Raw genomic sequence first — 19,845 nt, 5'->3', positions numbered from 1 at the left:
ATTTTAGGAATATAATATGTTACGATAAACAAATTTCTTCATTTGTTCCGATAATGGAATCTTGAAATGCGACATTATAAAAATCTATCAGTCGATTATTTTGGTTTAAAATTTTCAGAATTACATCCAGAAATCAATTCCTCTTTTATTTTTTTATTTTTTGAAGCATAAAATTTGTTCTAGATCTAATTCCCATATGAATTTGTTGAGTATGATGCTCATCTTCTTGTTCAACCTTTCAGCTATCGTATTTAAGTTGTATGATGCATCCCAACTATTGTCCGAAGCATTTTGTTTTTCAAGGATTAGTTTACCACCTTTTTAAGGAAAATAATTGGATTTGATTTACTATTTCTTAGCCTTTCCTTGTTCAAACAAATTTTTTTCCCTTCATAGTTTTTCGAAAAGAGAGATTAACACAGCTGATTATCTCTCATTTATTAACATTTATTTCTTACTTTTGTAGGTTGCCTTTTACTACCCTTCTGTTTTTCCTCACATCATAAAACAAGCACCAGTCCTCAACTGAATCAAAAGCCCAAGCACAATGAGCCTCACATGTCAAACTCGGGGGGGTGGGGGGAACAAAAAATTACAGGGAACTTAACAAAATCTCATTCCAACTATTTGGGTTGCTTGGCTTATTTGCTTTATTAAAAAATTGATGTTTTGCTGAATCATAAATTAGGATTAACAACAGAGTTGCATAAGTTTTAAAAAGTTTCTTTTAGCAGTTTAGGTCAAATTCCGTCACCATGTGCAGTTGCACTCAACCAATACACATTGAGTCACCACGTGCGGATGCACGCAACGAATACATAGTCATTTGCAAAAAAGCCGGCAATAACAAGGCTGAAAAAATGAATCTCACAAAATTTTTCTCGCACAAGATGATTCTCATTTTGGCACAACAAATTATAAACATCTTTCCACGTGACACTAGAGTACTAGACTAACCAACAGAGGATTACTAACAAATCCTCCATTGTAGATTCAATCTAAGCTACTTAAGAAAGATTCACTGCTGAAGCAAGTTGGGTGTGAATCCAGTCTTCAGTCATCTAAGCTGTTTTCACCTTGCGAGATGGAGGTCGTCGAAATATACTGATTAGATCATCAAGACCCTGTTTGATGGCATCATCGGCAATTTTAGCATGATCAGATATCCATTATTTTCCAGCAAGTGAATGGGTGTAAAGCAAATTAAAAAAAAAGAAAGAAGGAAAGAGTAAATACCCTAGTAGTGATGACAAGAAAACTGAACAGCACTATCAAATATGATCCCAACGCTAGAAGCAACAGCAAGTCGAATGTTACACTGGCTACCTGCAAATTATGCATGAGTTCGTAACCTCCCGAGCCACTAAATTAAATAAAGAAATCAATAGATTCATTTCTCAGATAATCTGTTTTCTTCATATACTCAATGTAGGAAAAATTTGCGTAGGTTCATGCATAACAAAAATAAGACAAAATAAATGAAATGATGCCACAAAAGAGCAGGGTAAGAAACTGAGTGTCATGCTGACAAATAATTCAGATTGTATAGTGTAGAAACATAAGGCATAAAGATATTTTGGGGACAGACAATAAAAAATTACCTTCCCAAGAAAAAACAGAGATTTATCATTTGACTTCAACAAAGAGATATTAAATTATGTTCAATGGGATTTGCCATGAAGTGTTGTTGATCTTTTATCAGGTTGTAGGAATCGGTTTGGCAAACACTCTTTTTTTATTGGAATTTAGCCCCTTATGCCTATTGTGGAAATTATTGAGAGAGAAATCGTCATACTTTTGAAGATGTGGAACCCTGGATGGTTCATCTGAAGTCTTTTATCACTAGATCATTGCTTTAATGGTCTCATGTTCTAGGTCCTAGTGCTACTATTTTTATTGTAAACTTAATTGATTCTTGTTCATTTTGATTGTAGTTCATACTATTATTTTTTTTATCCTTTAGTTTATCTAACGTTTACATATATGTACATGAGGTAATTCCACTTTATTAATTGAACTTAACTACTTAAAAAACAATAAAAAAATAAAATAGCTAACACACAAAAACAACATTTACATACAGCATAAAGAAAAATAGATAACTAACTTAAGATTGATACCTGATATATGGCAAGTCTAGCTTTAGTCAAATCATAAAAGGTGAACATCCCATCAAGCACTTCATGTTGCACATTCACCTCATGAGTATGATCTTCTAATTCCTGCCAACAAAAAGGAAATTGTGAATAAAATTCACTGATGAGAATAGTAGAAGGATTTTATCACAGAACAGAACAGTTGCTTCTAGTTATTTCTTTTCTTATTAGTTTTTTTTCCAGTAACCCTCTCTTACATTAACTAGAAAAATAGCACGCAGTAAATCCACAACTAACCCCAATCATACCCTAGTGGGACCCACCACCTTTTGTTTTTAAAATATGAAATCTGTTTTTAAAACAGACCAAACAGCTACATTTGGAGGGAAAGGAATGCACGTACATTTGAAGGGAATGAAAGATCAATTCATGAGTCGAAGCTTTTCTTCTTTCAGACTTTGTTTAAATGAGGAAATGCTTCGGGTGTTGTTACTTTCAATTCTCTGTCTGATATGCATGATTTTTGTACTTTCATTCATTGTTATTTAGTTTGTTTTCTCTGTTGCCTCTTAGCACACTGCCTGTGTGCCTTGTTTTCTCTATATTTTCTTCTATGATTTTTCAATGAAGTTCATTACTTTTCAAAAAAAACAGCTCCCTTCATTCTGACTTTCCACAACTTCTTGCCTAAAATTATCTAGCTGCAGTTTCGTACCACTTGCCACAAAAACAAAGGCATTTTTTATTTTGTATGATTATTTATCAGAAAAATAAAATCACATCAGTGTTTTAAGACTAAGCCTTAGCTCCTGTAATGAGATTCAACAATTGGGATTCAGAAAGTCATAACTTCCACTACAATTCCATTAAATTCTAAATCAATAACACAATTCAATGAGTTAACAAATATGTCAATTCCAAAGATGAATTGTACTAATGATGGATACTTTATGAACATCATCATGAATATTTTTGGCCGAAACAGTAATATTAAAAGCTCAAGGCACACTTTCGGGAACTATTTATTTTGACAGGATTTTCCTCTAACCCACCATGTGACAAACTGACAACTCAAACGAGCATTCAGCCATCACAACTTTAATAACCACATGACTTGTTTAAATGGTTTAATGAGTTATGTAATTGAATATACATAAATAGTCTTATGAACTGCCATATAGAAGTCTCTTCCAGGCTCCGACCCAGTTGAGGGGAAAATTTTATCATTTTTTTAGATGCAGCACATAAATATTACTATGATACGATTTCTCTTTTGATAAGTTATCGCTATCACACAAAAAAGTAACACATAAAACTATAAAGTAAATAAGCTTTAAAAATAAAATAATGAATTATATTTAGCATAATAGAAGTTAAATCACAATTGCATCAAAGTTGTAGGTCTCTTGTTTTCTTCCCTTGTCTAAGCAAATTTAAAAGTATTATTTCTCCATCCTTTGTCCCCTTCTAGCTATATAAATATAATTCATCATAAGTTTTTACATTTAGCTTCTTGGACAATTTTTATTGCTTCCCTTTTTGCCATTTTATAATTTTTACAAGTGGGATTGTCTCTACGTCTAGGTAAGCTTCTGTAGCTCTCACTTTGATCTAATTGCTCCGTGAACCTCCTTAGTCCACCACCAAGTCTCCTTAGTCAGTTGCTCACATCCTTTAGAATCTCCAAGGAAGGCTTTAGCCACTCTTTTAAATTTTTAATATAACTGACCATTAAATTCCACATTTAATCAACATTTTTGTCTAGATTCTCCCAAATGACATAATATCTCCAAAATAAAATGACCAAAATACCGTGGAAATCTCTAAAATGATATCAATAACCCTAAAATCTCCAAAATGATCAAAATACCCTCAAAACTTCTACAATATTCCCAAACCTAAATTAACCAAAATAAAATTGAAACCTCCAAAATACCTTCGAAAACCTCCAATATAACTAAAATACCCTAAAACCACCAAAATGAAAAAAAATACCCTCCAAAATCATCAAAATGGCAAAATTACCTCCCAAATGACCCAATATGCTTCAAACTTCGAGAATCACATTCTTATTTTTTTATACTTAGTGATTTTATTCCAGAAAAACTACCTCATGAACAAAAAACACAAAACTCAAGAATCACCCCCAAAAGAATTTTTTTTACTTCCTTGGTAAGTTACACACCCTTTACATTGCTCTTATAGGGGAAGGAAGTTTCATTTGAGATAGAGCTCAGTGGCTGGACACCCCCCTCCCCCCCCCCCCCCCCCCCACCAAAAAAAAGAGGGAGACACTTTGAATCTTCTAGAAATTTCTAGACTCAAATCCATTACCAAAATTCAATATATAGGAGGTATAGAAAATTACTGAAATGTTCATCAAATAAAAACATGAATTAAAATCTGATTTAAGCCTAGAGTACTCCGACTACATTTTATTTTATTTTTTGATAAATAAACTTTTTTTTTTAGGTAAATAACTTAAGACTAAACATTAAAACCATATGGCTCTTACTTCAATCATATTGGCACACCATATAAAAAGTTCTAAGATATCAAAACTGAAAATCCCTCTAAAGCCAGCAACTTGACTCTTATCCAATGGCTGCTTCAGAAGTATAATAGCCAATTAAGGCATGGAGTTGCATTGAAACCAAAAAAAAAAAAAAAAAGTTTCAAGGGGAGTCTACATTAAATTTCTAGTGATAATCTAGGAAAAGTAGAGAACATATTAGATAAATATATAAACGTGTAGTTCATGAATTTTAGTGTGATCTTCAAGTGAAAACCATTGCAATATAAGAAACAGCAGGAAATTCAAAGGAAAACCATAAACTGCATTAAAAATAAAAACAGTTGAAAACCTTTTTTAATGCCATGACAAATGGATCATTCTTTGAGAGGAATGGTGCCACTCTAGGTGTCCGTGACAAAAAATCCAACCATGACTGTATATAAGAAGGATTGACAGCCAAACTACCGTCATCTGCAAAGATTTGGATGTTATTTCCCTGATAACCATAGATATGTCTCTGCATAAAATAGAGGAAAAGACCGTGTTAGACATCCGAAAACTAGAAGTTGTAAAGTCAAATGGACATACACACGCAAGTGTGGATTTCAAGTATCTAAACACTAGTCTTTTTTTATGTATATATAAGTAACTGAACAATTTTATTCAAAAGAAAAGAGACATCTCAACCCATGTACAAGGGTTGCTAGAATATCATCTAAAAGTACACAAATCCAAAAATTCCAGCATATTAGAAAAAGAATGACTACTTAAGGCAGCCATTCAATCATTCATAGCACGTAAATACATAATAACAATATTTTTAACAGCAGTTTTGATTTGACACAGGATGCTTCACATACATAACTCAAACTTGGAGATTTGTTAACCCTTGTATACTCTCTATGTACTAAGGTGTCCCTTTTTTGATATCAATAAATCTTATTACTTATTAAAAAAATAAATAAATAAATAAAAACTCAAACTTGGACCCAAAAAAAAACCCAATCAACACTATCTTTATAAAAACTACAAATGTGCTCTCTTCCTTCTATGAACATAGAAGTAAAGTGTACACATCTTTCTCTCAGTAAACTAGGAAGATGTACCTACAGCTATTTTGTGTCATCCAAAAGGCAACTTTTATATAATTCTTAAAGCTGTTCATGTGACACAAGCAGTGATATCTAAAACAATGTTTATAATCCTGAAAAAGTTAATACAAATAAAAGCACACTACAATTACAAGAACATTTATATCTGTCTGATCAAAAATAAACATCAAAAAAAACATATATCCCAAGATATATAACCTTACCGCAAGACTCTCTGCAACTAACTTGACACTTCTGATAATTGCAGTTTCATTCACAAAATGTCTGTAAAATACCAAGCTCTCAGCAAATGGCCTTCTAAACAAAACAGATACTAGAGCAATAAGATAAATATGCTTTAGTTCCAGAAGGATTACCTGCTATCAACCAACCCTCCAGTGCTTTCCAGCAGTTCAGGAGCTGTGAAGAGTTCTGAAAGTGTGGCAGCAGTAACCCTCAACCTTGAAAACTGTTCATGCTCCCAAGCTACCTATAGCAGGTAAACAGATTCATTACCTGGCCCAAGAGTAGAATCTGGGCACAAGTTCAGGGTACAGCATGCTTATAAAATTCAGAGTGTTCCCAGATTGACTAGGTGCACACAATCAATATAAACCAAATATCTTTATGTTGAATCAAATGCAACAGGAGAAAAACTGAAAAAGTTTCCTTCATGAACAGGTCAAAAGCTCATCTAACAAAAATTTTGAATAGGCTGGACAAAGTATAGAGGATTTTATGTTCCTTTGCTGAAGATGATGGAAAAAAATATCCACCTATATTCTAAGTGCAATGTGCATAACTATAAAAAAGAGAGTTCGAATAACACAACGTTAATTTTTATGAATTCTTTAATTTTCTCAAGTTGTGAACTATATTTTATCAAAAGAATTCAAAGTACATTTGAAGAAACAGGGCATCGACATAATAATAAAAGTGGTAAAAAATAGCAGACATCATAATTTTCTGCATTAGAGTATTCTCTGCCAACCTTTCAAGCAGAACTGCCAAAACAATAAATAACCAAGAAAACAGTATCATTCTCCACATCTGGTTTCATCAACATTCTAATGCCTACTTTTATTTTGATTGATAAGTAACACACGCACCCAATTGGTGTATTGAACCCAAGACCTCACCCTACACCTAAAAACTTATAAGGGGAGAAGGTGCCTGTTGAGCTAGAGCTCATTGGCAGTCTAATTCCTACCCTACTTTTGACTAACTATATCCCTGCAACGGTGTTCTTCAGAGTGAACAATGATTATAATATTATTTTCAATCACCACAGAAACCAAAAAATTTTTAGGTTAACCCCATGGTACAAAATGACACAATGTCCCTTACAACTTAAAAAACATTACTCATTAAAATCTCAATAAATAATACAATCCCAATTTTCACATTGAACTAAACTATTGTTACTTTTCTCAAGCCAGTATCGTGAAAAGATTGTGTGAGAAGACAAAAATAAATAATTTTCTCTTGTCAATAAAGAAGTACAAAATTTCACATATATCTACTTACTCGGGGATTTGAAATGTTTATCTTCTTGTGCTTCAAACCAACTTTAAAGCCCAACCCTTCTGCTACATTTGAGAAATCCTACACTAAAATCAATTATAAAACAGCACAAAAAGTAATATGATAATGCATCAAATTTTATTTTTGTGAAACTAAAGTAGCTTACCTCAAATATTTGTTTTATGTAAACATTTTCTGCAGGCTTAGACACATGAATCCATAATTCATTATCCCATGAACCGATACTATTTAAGCAAATAGCATAGTCAATACTCTCACGCAATCGTTGATCAAAGCTCCGAAGCCACTGCAAAAGGTAGAATATTAAGATCAAGGGACCACCAAAAAAAAAATTGAGAACAAGATTACGTTAATGGAAAGACATAAAAAAATTTAAGGATAATGAAAATTATAATCAATTGAGAGGAGATAAGCACCTTTTGAGTTCCATTGTAGTTGTAAGGTCCACCAGACGTTAGCCCAAAGAGTAAATTATACCTTCCTCTTGTCTTAGGATTTGAATACAGAAGAGAAAATAACCTAGCTATTTCAAGAAGTGCCGCAATGCCACTTCCATTGCTATCACTTCCCACTGATAATGCCTACAAACATAAATTTTCTGACACCTTTGTACAGTTCACATGATTTGATTTTATAGATTAAATTTGATAACATGACTTACAGGAGCAGCCCCAAGCGTATCATACGATGCCACTATAGCAATGGTTGGGAGTTGACTTGCATCTCCATCTGTCTTCAGCCCTGGCAACCATCCCTGTCACCAATCAAAGAAAACATGCAATTGAAGTACAAGTTTTGGCAGACCAAGCAGCAGTAGCAGGATATGTAGAAAAAAAATACAATTAAGTGTCATGTCCCGATCTAGTGCAGAAGAGTATAGATAGAGCCATGGCTCATAGCTATGTGAGCTTATGTGGATTAAGCAAATACTTGAGGAGTTGAGACTTAATGTCAGGTTACCTTTGACTGTATATTATGACAACCAGACAGCAGTCCATACTGCTTAGAATCATATGTTTACTAAACCCCTAATGCAAGACTAGATTGGATTTATCATGTAATAAACTGGAATTATATGATACAGATGTCCCAGCTTAAAGGGGAGTGTTAAGGGGTATATGTCTAATAACATATTAAGATTTTTAGTATAAATACTAAGCATGTATGTTAGGATAAAATAATAAACCCTAAAAACTTTTCCCGCACACAACTATCTACTTCCAAGCTAAAACATGCCTCAAGTTGCACCCCCATGGTGCAATCCTATAAAGAATTTAGGATATATTGGTCTGACTTCAAAAATATCTATATTTAAATGATCCAATATGACTATGACAGGATGATTGAGATTGTTTGAGCAACTTGTGTAAAGTTGACCTTGGGAATTATAATTATGAGGGCAGGGGGCTTTCTTCCATTAGTAATGAGGATTTGGAATATCAAACATTGATCAATAAAAGAGAGATTCAACAAGGCCCATTTGACTCCCCAATTGTTTATCCAATCTGCATACTTTACAAAGAAGCAGCATTGAGCATGAGGCAGAATTATTGAAGGTCCCAAGAACTCTTTTTTTGGTAAGTACTGAAGGTCCTAAGAACTTAATGGACCTTAAACTTGTAATTCCAAGCACAAACTGCTTCTCTCACTTCCATCATGATTCTATTCATTCTCAATTGGAAAAGGAAGGTTAAATGGGAACCTGAATGTTTGTGATTGTGGGAGAAATGAGTTTCTTAGGTTCTGGTACAGAGACGACAAGCTTGAATCTGCAACATTTCATAAGAAAAGATGAGATCAGACAATTTCAATGACAATAAAAATGGACTAGGGCATTGCGGATAATGACATTAAATATACATTTAAGTATGAAATTATGTTGACTATTTAATAGACATTTCTTTATTTTGTGGGACAATAAGGTGAGGGACTTTGTCCCAGACACGCTTCAACCCCAAAATCACTCCCATGGGGAGCCAGACATGCCACTGAGCCAAGAGGCTCTTGGCATTATTTAATAGACAAATAAGATTAGCTAAAAGAGAGAAGCAGCAACAATTAAATCAGCAGAAAATGTGATAAGCTTCAAAAGGAAAAATAAACAGAACAGGGCACGGTTTACGTAAGATTTTTTGGCCTTTAAAATTCAGCAAAATGCTAATTATACACTCCTCCCTTTGTCTATGGAAGCTGATAGGTGCGAAATCAGGGAACATTTCTTTATTTAACCTCTTTATGTAAGTTTAAAAACAAGCTTCCATAAACATGATTACATTGCCAAGCCTCCTTTTCCTTTGCTGTAACGAGCTTCTAAAAGGTCATTACATATAAGCAAAACATTTTTTTTATAATTCAATTGTTACAACAAGTGGAAGAGGGACTTATCCCAAAAAAATCAAGTGGAAGAGAGGGGATTCAAGTTTTTCCGTGAACATCCCAAGGAGTGGCAAATATTTCTCACTCAAATGAATCCACAATACACATTCAAGCAACATGTGTCACAACAGCATTCAAAATTTGAGAAAAGTTCAAGGACATATAAAAATTATACCCGCCAGTAGTTGCAGTAGCGGGCTGACCAATGGCATCGGTCCTCTTCACATCAGCCAATACAGCATCAATATCATCATCCTCAAAAGCAAAATACACAGGATACTGTAAAAAAAGCATAGCAACGTATTAATAGGCATTTCCACAAATTAACTTAAAGATAGAGAAAAGGTTTTTTTATTAGTAAACATGAAGGAACTACACTCCAAACAGGCAGCAAGCCTAGTTTGACTGTAAGGCCAGCCCATCCACACGGCAAGTCACCCACCCCTTGAGGCATCACCCAACTCACACCCAAAAGTAAAAACATCTATGTTAAAACCAATAAAAACCCAAAAAAATCAGTAGGGGGCTGTGGTGATTGTTGTAGCAGTGGGTTTTGAACCCACAACCTTACCCCCCACAGCTCACCTAGCACTTGCAAGGGGAGGATTGAAGACAAATGGAGATGCCACGCAACTGATTTCAAACTGACTCATGTGAAACCACATTTATGGGTGCTTTGGATCAGCATTGGTCTGAAATTTTTAAACCCCACTCAGTTGAGTCCATTTAAAATTCCTCTCCAAAACAAACGAACCCAATCACTGCATCTGCCTATTAGTAAAGGAGACCCCAAGACATCACATTGGGTGAATGAAAGAGTTTGACAGCTGAGATAGACTAAGAATGTAACTGCCAAAATGAGCAAGTGAAAAGGCTACACACAAGTAATTCTTGAGCAATAAAGAACTCAATAAAACAGCACTGAGCAGAGGTCAAATTTAAAATATATAGGCATCATGAACCAGTAAATGAGAGATGTAAAAATAAATAAACAGCTGCAATTACGATGTAGTGCTTAAAGAAAGGACCAAAGAGATTATAAAGGTTACACTTACAGGAACATTGGCATGTATAAGTAACTGTTCAAGTTCTGCCATTACATTCTTCAACAGGTCATTTCCTTGATTTTGATGATTACTTCTCATGTCATCTTTATTTTCAAAACTAAACATCTGGGGAAGCAGAAACAATAAGCCCCCCAAAGGCTGTCTTTGAGCAATATAGTCTGGATATGTATGTCAAAAATAATAACAATCTTGATCAGGAAGTAAAAAAAACAAAGTGCTAAATCTTCAACTTCAGAAACAAATGGAATTGGAGATATATATTATCTAACCATTTTGTAAATAAGAGAATGGAAAAAAGATATCCATACCAGCTATAAATAAAACAAAATCTAATCAATGGCTGAAGAAGGAAAAAGGTGAGAATTAGTATCATATCTGAAGTAATATTTAACCATCATGGATACATGAAGGTGTTGGACTTTATTACTTATTGCTCTTATTAATAAGGGTGCATGCAGCATATTGCCAATGAGCTATAGCATACTGACACCTCCTTCTCCCATAATAATTTGTTGGAGGGTGAGGTCACTCATGAGTTGAAAACTCATTGGGTGCCTGTGTAACTTATCAATCCAAAAAAAGAGTGCATGCTCAACAAGATTACAGTTCATTATTATAATGGGGCAAATCAAAGACAAATCTTTTATAAATAAAAAAATTCAGGTTTTTTTTTTTTTTTTTGGTTCCCACTTCCCAGTAACCTTACAGCAGGTCAGCATCTAAAAGCCAGTTTTTTTTTTTTGATAAGTGATATGTTTTATTAATGAGAAAACTAATGCATCAAATACACAGGGGATATACTAGATGAATAGCACATCTAAGTACTAAGCTTACAATGTTCCATGAAATTCAGGTTTTTTTTTTGGTCTCTATCTACCTGCAGTAGTTTTTTTTTTTTTGTTTTTTTTATTGAGAAAGTTATAATATCATAATAAACTTACCATATACTCTTTAAAAAACAAAAAAGCATTTGTTTCCAATAAAACCTCTCTTTGAAGTTACAAGACCTGAATAGTTTGTGTCCAATTGTAGCAGTTCAATTGTCCTAAAAGTACAAAATCTTACCCAGTTGACTTATTTTACATAAATTGCAAAACTACAAAAAAGTAAAAAAGAAACATTCTTCCAAAGCCAAGTACTTGCAAAACCCATTAATGGAAAAAGCACTTAAACTAGCTAGCTAGCTAAGCAAGCCAGAGAGAAGCTTAATTGTGCATCAGAGAAATGAGTACCTTGAAGGAACGTGATGTTGAGGTCGCGGACTGGGATCATGAGGACGGTGCGGGAGAGATCGGCGCCGGCAGGGAAGTGAAGAGAGCCGGCGTGGTGGTTGAGCTTGGCGAGGCGAGATCCGAAGGGGGCGCCGGAGATGTCGTACTGGATGAGGCGGTAAACGTCGACGACGGTGGCGGCGTCGCAGAGCTCGACGCAGGTCACGAAGAAGAAGACGAGCGCGATCATCGAGCACACCGAGTCGAGCATTTCTCGCTCGCGAGCTTTTCGCGAACCCATCGATGAAGAAGATCTAGGGTTTCGGGATTCAGATATAGATTCAATTATTTTGATTTTTGGTTTATAAAAATTTGAGTGTGTTTTATAGTTAAATTAGAGAGAGAGAGAGAGAGAGATTTCTTTACAGTGGAATAGCTCTCACTGCAAGTTCGGTATTAGTTTTGTTTGCAGTTGCTTTTTTTTATTTTTTATTTACTTTTTTCTAAAATCATTTTCTGTTGCTGTCATTTCATTTGGGGTTGTCAATAAATTACCAACTTCTAAAAAAAATTATTATTAACTATATAATAAATTACCACCTTCAACTTTAATAAAAATCATTGTTAATTAAGACTTAAAGATCCATCAATTATTATTTTTTACTACACAAAATACGAATTAAATTAATAATTTTGGGGCATGTAAATTAATAAATTTTTGACAAAATGACTACATGGATTGTGATGTTTGATACTCAATTAATCAAAACAATGACAAACCAAAAGTTAAAAGAATAACAAATTTTTTTTTTAAAGCATCTTTTCCTTTAGTTTTTAATTGTCACTCACTCAGTGCCTAGCAAGAAAAAGATACAATTTAGGAGAGATTATACATTTACTTCCTCATGGCTAGAAATAATTTCAAATTGCGATCCTAACTTTTAGAAACCAAAATTATAAGTTCGATCAAAATAAAATTGTAACTTTTTTTTTTAGTGGAGTTTGTGTCCAATGTGCTTATGCATGTAACACATTGGGATTTAGACATGTATCCAAATCTGGATATGTGTTCGAATCCCAACATATCCAATGCAGTAATGCATTGAACACAAGCCATGTCCTTCTTTTTTTTCCCTCCATTTACGTGATTTTTTTTTCCATCTGAAATGCATATGTTGCATAAGATTAAATATAATTGTCGAACTCAATTGAAACAAAGCTAATATATTTTCAGTTCAAAATATTATTGAGAACGTAATTTGAAATCACCTCTAATAAATAAATAAACCATAAGTGTATATTTAACAATAACAATAATGGGCAGACAAAAAAAAAAAGGCCCTGATTAGCAATGTCTTGATCTGAAGCCGCCCTGAACCCCATGATGAGCAATCCTATGTTTTTGGACTTTTAAAGCGTTTGGAACCCCATGTACCCAAGTTCAACCTCAGCTTTTTGTCCCTTACTGATATGTCATTCTAGGATGCTGATATAAGGATATTCGACGTTAGTTTTCCTTTTCTGACGTATAACAAAGTTTTATTAATGTTTTTTTGGATCAACATGTATCATCTCAGCAAAAATAAAAAAATTAAAAAAAAAGAAAAGAAAAAGGAACAACATGAGTCATCAATTGAGATAGGCCTGCCCTCTTCCTGGCCTTATACAGGGCTTATTATCATAAAAGTGGATTTTAGTATAAATAAAATCATGCATATATTAATATTAGGTGGGCCTAAGTTAAGTACTTGAGCTAGATTGAAGGTTGATGAAACTCAGGAAGTTTTTATATAAAAAATAATAAATATCTCAAAATTGTATCCATCATTTCTTTGTGACACTTTTGCTGCTTGTTCCTTTAGCCATAATTTGGCAAATGACCATTAATATTATTCCAGACTTTACAGTTGCAAATAGAAAGCTAATACTATAGTAAAATCTTCACTATAGTACATAGCAGCCTGCATTCTTTGCTACATACTATAGTGGAAATTTTACTGCAACCATGTTGGAAAGAAGAATAAGGGAAGTGATTAATGGGGGTGGAAACAGTATGAAAAGATTAATACCAGTAGATTTGATTCCATCAATTTGTAGGAAAATTTTCCTCTTTTTCTTGAGGTAAAGTTATTGACACCATTGAGAAAGAACATATGACATAATCACCCAAAAGTAACAACTTTTGACAGAGACGTTCGTCATAAAGATAGGCACATACATGTATTAGGCACCATACTTGAATTTGGAACAGATGTTAGTAATAGCCTCACTGAGAAGGTCATCATGCTTGAGAGTAGAGGTTTAGCCCTTACCAGTAGAACTTGCAGAGTTTTAATATGAACCAGCTAACCATGCTGGAATCAGATCCTAAAAGAAATGCAGTATTTCGCTTTGGACATCTTGTAGGTGATTTCCTAGGCTGAATCTAGGTACTGAAGTCAACATAGGTAGGCTTGCAAAATGAAGCTGAATTTATAACCCTAATGACACTGAACTTCCGCAAAGCATCCAGCTCTATTAAAATAATTGCTAATGAAGATGATATTCAGTCACTTGAACCATCCCCATTTTCTGGAAAGACAAATTGCAGGTCCTCATTATCTCTATAGACTTGAACGAGAGCAGCAGCTTTATAGACAAACATCCCAACCATGGCTGGCACAAGCTGTGATGAAACAAAACAACTATAAAATGACAAATTTCCTTATTAAGCTTCATGGAAATTTCTTTTCAGTCATTTTTTTTTAGATAATTCAATAATTGAGGGAGGGGGAAGTTGAAGGCTGGATGTCTCCTTTGGAAACACCAGGAAATGCAAACCAGTTAAGAACTTAAGCTACAATGGCCAGGCTCTTGGCGAATGTTTTACCAGTCCTAATACGTGAATCCAGAAAAAAATAAAATAAAATCATTACAGTATAAGTCATTTCAAGGGTTACCTGGAAATCAAATAAGTCATTGGCAAAATACTGATGAGACAGGACCCACAATCCATATATTGCTGCTGGGATCACAAGCCTTGGAGATGAAAGAGCAATTCCACTACCCTTGATGGATTTCTCTATCGAATCCTTAAGGTCCTCACTTCTGATTCCAATTCTGAGTTGGAGATGGAGAATAATGTTAATTTAGCCATAAAAGGGAATAAAGAGTGTTTGACTACAGAAAATAACAACACAGAGTATGAAGAGATCAAGGCTGAAGTTTTGGGTTCTACTTCTTCTTCTTCTTTTGCATGAAAACTTGAGGAACGATTTCTCTGGACAGGTTGTCTACATGTTTGTATAAGAGCTGAAGGTACAAGCAACTGCACTGAAAACAATGTCAGTTAAAATACAAGAATAAACATGAATAACTTGGGCTGCTAAAACATTGTAAACAAATTCAGGAAGTTTTCCCTTTGTTCTTTTTCTTAAAATTTGATGTGAAAGCATTATTAATTTGGTTCAGCATAAGATTCCAGTAAGTCCTTAGAAAATCTATAACTCTAAAAAGAATTCGATTACTGAATCTTTGCAGCAAAGGGCAATCATATCAGTCATGTGAAAGTCTGAAGAAATGGCTTGGTTAACAAGTCTTCCAAAAAGAAAAATGATTCAGTAACTGTTTATGGAACTCCCCTTTATGGGTCATATTCAAGTTATGGGGAATCATTACATTTTCAGGAACAGTCACTCAATCAAGCCATTACTTCAATTAAACAATCTAAACATATGAAGTACAAATGTATCAACCTGAAAAGAACTCCTGTCCCGTAACTAACTGCAGCCTGTGAAAGTAAAAGAGGCAGGTCAGTACTCTTTAAGCACATAAAACTACATTATTTCCAGAAATACTTGGAAAAAAATAAAAGATGCTTGATTTAGTTGCTGTCAAGACAAAAAAGAAAAGGAAAATAACTTTTAAAAACAAGATGAGTTAGAATCATTCCAGTAAGATTCCAGGTATTCATGTTATTCCAATCCTATCAGCAGTTAAATAGAGCATAATTAATATAGCATAAAAACTGTTGAAATTGTAGTGTACAAGGTAAAATCTTTAAAGTTCTAATGGAAAATTTATTATCTCTCATGACTCGGAGCAACTGTATTGCTTAACTTTGAAGACTAGCTCTTTATTCTTCCCTGTGAAATGTTACCTGGGCTGATAAAACTATCAAACAATACCCACTGCATGCGGTTCCAATACCAACAGATAAAAGCATCATCTCCCTTTTGAGCTACAAGAGAAGGTGCAAAAAAATCAGCATCCTCTGCAATATCTGAATAATTTTGGTTATGGAAATGATGCAGCAAAGTAAAAAAAACGTAAAAGAAACTAAAATGGGCCTGGTTAATCCTTCTTTATTACTTCAACTATTGTGGTTTTTTTGTCTTCCCCATATAAGAGAGAAAGAGGGGAGTGGGGGGAGGGTAATAGAGAATTACAACTGCATAGAATGTGAAGGTTATGTTTCAGGTGAACATAATAAAGCTCATCTATGTACGTTTTTTTATTGGTAAGTCCACACACTCAGGGGGGTTCATGAATCCACCACCTCATCCTCCACCTTGCTCTTACAATGGAAGAAGATACCATTTGAGCTAGTAAATTCATATATGCACTCTTGATGAAATATAAAATACAAAACCCAACCATTGATTTCATAAAAATTAAAGATTCCTCAAAAGAGAAAAATTCAGCTGCATACAGAGTCAAGAAAAGTATCATACAGCTTCATAGTTGAGGAGGTTCAGTTTCTTCCTTCTTTCACTATCATCCTGCAACGCCTGTAATTGCATATATAGATAAGAAACAACTGAAATTGCACTATAGATAAGTAATAAACAAAACAAAAATTCCATGAAGGAAATTTTTTATATTTCTTAGGGGTTGGAGGGTGAAGGGTGGTGGGTTTTAATAGCAAACATAAAGCATCAGTGTCAATATAATAAAAACAACTAAAAGCTTACCTTAGCGATGGCTTTCTTATTGACTGGTGCAGGGTTGTCACCTGATACCCATTCAAGGGTTCTTGACAGTTTCAAAAACCCACCATCATTATCACTTTCCATTACCTATAAATAAAGGACCATTAAAAAGGTGAAATGGTGAATGAATTTGTTTGTTCACAAATATAAACATGAAACACTAATACAGCAAGATTTTCAATTAGAGTTTTGGAAGAATAAAAGGGCAAAGAACTACCAAAGTAGGAAGGCACATTTTAGTTTATGGTATCAGTCACAAGTTGTTGAGATTAAATTAAAAATAAATCAAAGGTGAAGGTAGTCACTAGATAAAGCTAAAATTTGAACTTATCAAAGACCAGAAGATGCAAAAAGTCTGTGTTTGTCTGACAGTGCAGTTAAATACTTTCCACATTTGATGAGGATCCTCCTTCCCTCTCTTGATTTCATTAAATCCAGCAACTGATTTATTTATTCACAAGCCATTCCCACAAAGCTTATGCTTCAAGATATATGCATCTGACTGCTTTTGCTTCAGGAACCCGCACATTAAAATCGTATTTTAAACTAAAGGATCCATCGTAAACTTTCCAAAAAGATGAACCAAGAATGAGGGAATGTCATCATAAATATTGTAAAAGAATATAGGCATGTATGAGCTTTGGGATTCCTTCAAGATAGACAAATTGTCCTGTCAAATTCTCAGAGCTTTAATACACAATTATCTTACACAATAATTTCTATTAATTCCTAACAAAAACTTTCATCTAGTAATCAGGGGGGCTCTAGAAATGATGTGAAGTGCTAAGATAGCCTGATAGGTTCACAATACTTCAAATACTTTGAAGCATTATATTCTCAACCCACCATCAGTAATTAGACCACTCTTTCCAATTGCAAATAGTCATATGAGGCATAGGAGATGTATAAAATCTGGATGTGTGGAAGAAAGGATGACGGGATTCAAAATCAGTTTGTTGATGATGATCACAAATGGTCAGAGAAACAGTTTTGCAGAAAAACAACTATCTTGATACAATTTCTATTTCAAATGAAAAGAGGAATTCTGGAACCTACATTAGAAATGTTCATTATTTATGCAGAATGCACAAGGACAACATTTTATAATCATTTACCAATCCTAAACAGTTTGATATGCTAAAATCACAGTTAGGCCATGTTCTTGACAAGGAAACAAAGCTGAACCCTGATTTCATAAAATTGCTGATCATAAGTGCGGCTTAAGAGTTTCAGTTCATTCCCTCTCATTCACTTTTTTTTTCTTCAAAAGAGAAGGATTTTGGGGGGGGGGGTTGTTGCGGGGGGGAAGACTACTTGTTTTCTAATATATGCAACACAATTGACCAATCAATGATATATTCCTTTAAGTTAAAATCACGTAATCCTGCAAAGAGTATCTTTTCATGCTAGCTAAAAAAAGGGAACATTAAAAAAAAACTTGGTGTACCTGCTCTGCTTGTTGAGGAGTGTCGGCAGGTTCGCCGGCATCAGCATCTACAAATTGCTGGACCTCCCTCTGCCAAAATATATCAGAAGCTTTTGATATAAAATCTCCGCTTAATTTTCTCTCCTTAAAGAACATTTGCAAAACATCCTCCTCTGCTACTCCACTCACTAGAAGTCAAGAAAAATAACAAAAAAGATAAGCTTGCAGTAATTACCCTGGTGAGTTGGCGAGGGAGGCAATCAGCAACTATGATCACATAAGGCACATGCAACTCAACACAAGTAGCTAAAAACTACATGATGAAGTATTATAAATAGAAACAAGTCCTGACAATTTACAAGGTCAACGAAAAATGCATACATAAATCATTAAATGTAACTAGAAAGAGCTCTCAATCTCTAGAATTCTAGTCGTAACATCCATCTAGAAAGACCAATAAAAGTGAATAACTTGGCTCTTATAAACAGCATATTCTAAGTCACATCAAAATTAGCAGTTTCAAAAGTATGTTTCAGAATACATATCCAAGTGCCAATTACCTTGCTCTTGTTACAAGGGAATGAGGTGCCATTTTAGCTAGAGCTCACTGGCAAAAGTTCTCAAATGTTACCCAGAACCCCGAATTTGTGCACTTTGTAAAAACATCATGCAACCCATATAGGAGTAACTATAACTACTAGTCCAATATCCAATGACACCCAAGAAATAAAAAACCATAATTTACTATAAAGATAAAGTCTTCGTAAGAAAAAAGGAAAAATCAGAGTTTGAATTGGGTCTTCCATTTTCAAGGAAACTGAGAAGAATTGCATTGATATCTGAGTGAGCTGAGTGATTCTATTCAATGTAATCAAAGTGAAGAAAATGTACTATAAGTATACTACACTAACTAACCTGGACGAGGGCTTGTTCTTAGGACTGAAACAGTGGGAAGTGTGGAGCGAGGAGTTGGAGAAATTCTTGGAAATGGGATGTTGGAAGAACTGTTAGAGGTAGTGAAGCACCTAACTCTTGAAAGGGTGTCCATTGTGATTGGGCAATCCAGTCCAGGCTCTTCCCTATGAAATGAACAAATATCTTAGTATTGAAGCATATGAAGTAATCTATCTGTGTGGATGATGTTGATTGGGGGAGTGGGCAAAACTGAAAAGGGCGTTTAAAATTGTGCAAAATTGGGTCTTTTCCCAATCTCATGGGACATTTCGCAATTTATTGTTAAAAAATAAATAAATCAAAAAAAGAAAGAGATTTTGAGATTTTTAAAGATAACAAATTAGAGGAATCCATTATTATTGTTATTATTATTTTATAATTTGATATTTACAACTGAGGAGAGAGAATTTAAACTATGAATGTCATAGACATACCAGAATGTATAAATTAATTGAACTATAAGACTTTTGATGGTGAATTCAAATAATAAACGATCAAAATATATGAAATTTAGCCATTTAAAGACCATATTTTGTGTGTTCTAATACCTTGTTATCACGTTTGAAAATAATATAAACTGGAATTTGGATGTTC

General features: G+C 34.1%; 2 protein-coding genes across 2 annotated transcripts; both read right to left on the bottom strand.

Annotated features, from left to right (window-relative positions):
* Nucleotides 1-702: 702 nt before the first annotated feature.
* Nucleotides 703-12,351, bottom strand: LOC126721129 (uncharacterized). The gene is made up of 14 exons (XM_050424157.1): nucleotides 11,923-12,351; nucleotides 10,679-10,848; nucleotides 9,799-9,902; nucleotides 8,950-9,016; nucleotides 7,909-8,001; nucleotides 7,664-7,828; nucleotides 7,393-7,533; nucleotides 7,230-7,307; nucleotides 6,080-6,192; nucleotides 5,927-5,987; nucleotides 4,961-5,128; nucleotides 2,121-2,222; nucleotides 1,237-1,326; nucleotides 703-1,124 (listed from the first exon to the last, which is right to left on the bottom strand). Exons 1-14 carry the CDS (start codon nucleotides 12,200-12,202, stop codon nucleotides 1,062-1,064), a joined length of 1,695 nt encoding a protein of 564 aa, XP_050280114.1. The 5' UTR covers nucleotides 12,203-12,351; the 3' UTR covers nucleotides 703-1,061.
* Nucleotides 12,352-13,955: 1,604 nt separating this feature from the next.
* Nucleotides 13,956-19,406, bottom strand: LOC126721119 (uncharacterized). The gene is made up of 9 exons (XM_050424150.1): nucleotides 19,213-19,406; nucleotides 18,319-18,485; nucleotides 16,854-16,958; nucleotides 16,614-16,670; nucleotides 16,040-16,120; nucleotides 15,636-15,670; nucleotides 15,119-15,208; nucleotides 14,841-15,000; nucleotides 13,956-14,566 (listed from the first exon to the last, which is right to left on the bottom strand). The coding sequence occupies exons 1-9, from the start codon at nucleotides 19,343-19,345 to the stop codon at nucleotides 14,447-14,449; spliced, it is 948 nt and encodes a 315-aa protein (XP_050280107.1). The 5' UTR covers nucleotides 19,346-19,406; the 3' UTR covers nucleotides 13,956-14,446.
* Between the last annotated feature and the right edge of the window lie 439 nt (nucleotides 19,407-19,845).

This window comes from Quercus robur, chromosome 1 (assembly GCF_932294415.1).
Source record: "Quercus robur chromosome 1, dhQueRobu3.1, whole genome shotgun sequence".
NCBI lineage: Eukaryota > Viridiplantae > Streptophyta > Magnoliopsida > Fagales > Fagaceae > Quercus > Quercus robur.
This window is presented reverse-complemented; position numbering and strand designations above follow the sequence as displayed.

Bases quoted from the DNA above. Each gene is read 5' to 3' on its own strand.
- LOC126721119 (XM_050424150.1), bottom strand. From the start codon at position 19,345: ATGGACACCCTTTCAAGAGTTAGGTGCTTCACTACCTCTAACAGTTCT. The intron at 18,486-19,212 runs GTTAGTTAGTGT...CTTGACTTCTAG, and splicing joins AAGAACAAGCCCTCGTCCAG to TGAGTGGAGTAGCAGAGGAG. The intron at 15,001-15,118 runs GTAGAACCCAAA...TCTCCAACTCAG, and splicing joins ATGCAAAAGAAGAAGAAGAA to AATTGGAATCAGAAGTGAGG.
- LOC126721129 (XM_050424157.1), bottom strand. From the start codon at position 12,202: ATGGGTTCGCGAAAAGCTCGCGAGCGAGAAATGCTCGACTCGGTGTGC. The intron at 8,002-8,949 runs GTTCCCATTTAA...GATTGGTGACAG, and splicing joins CCACAATCACAAACATTCAG to GGATGGTTGCCAGGGCTGAA. The intron at 7,829-7,908 runs GTAAGTCATGTT...TTATGTTTGTAG, and splicing joins ATACGCTTGGGGCTGCTCCT to GCATTATCAGTGGGAAGTGA.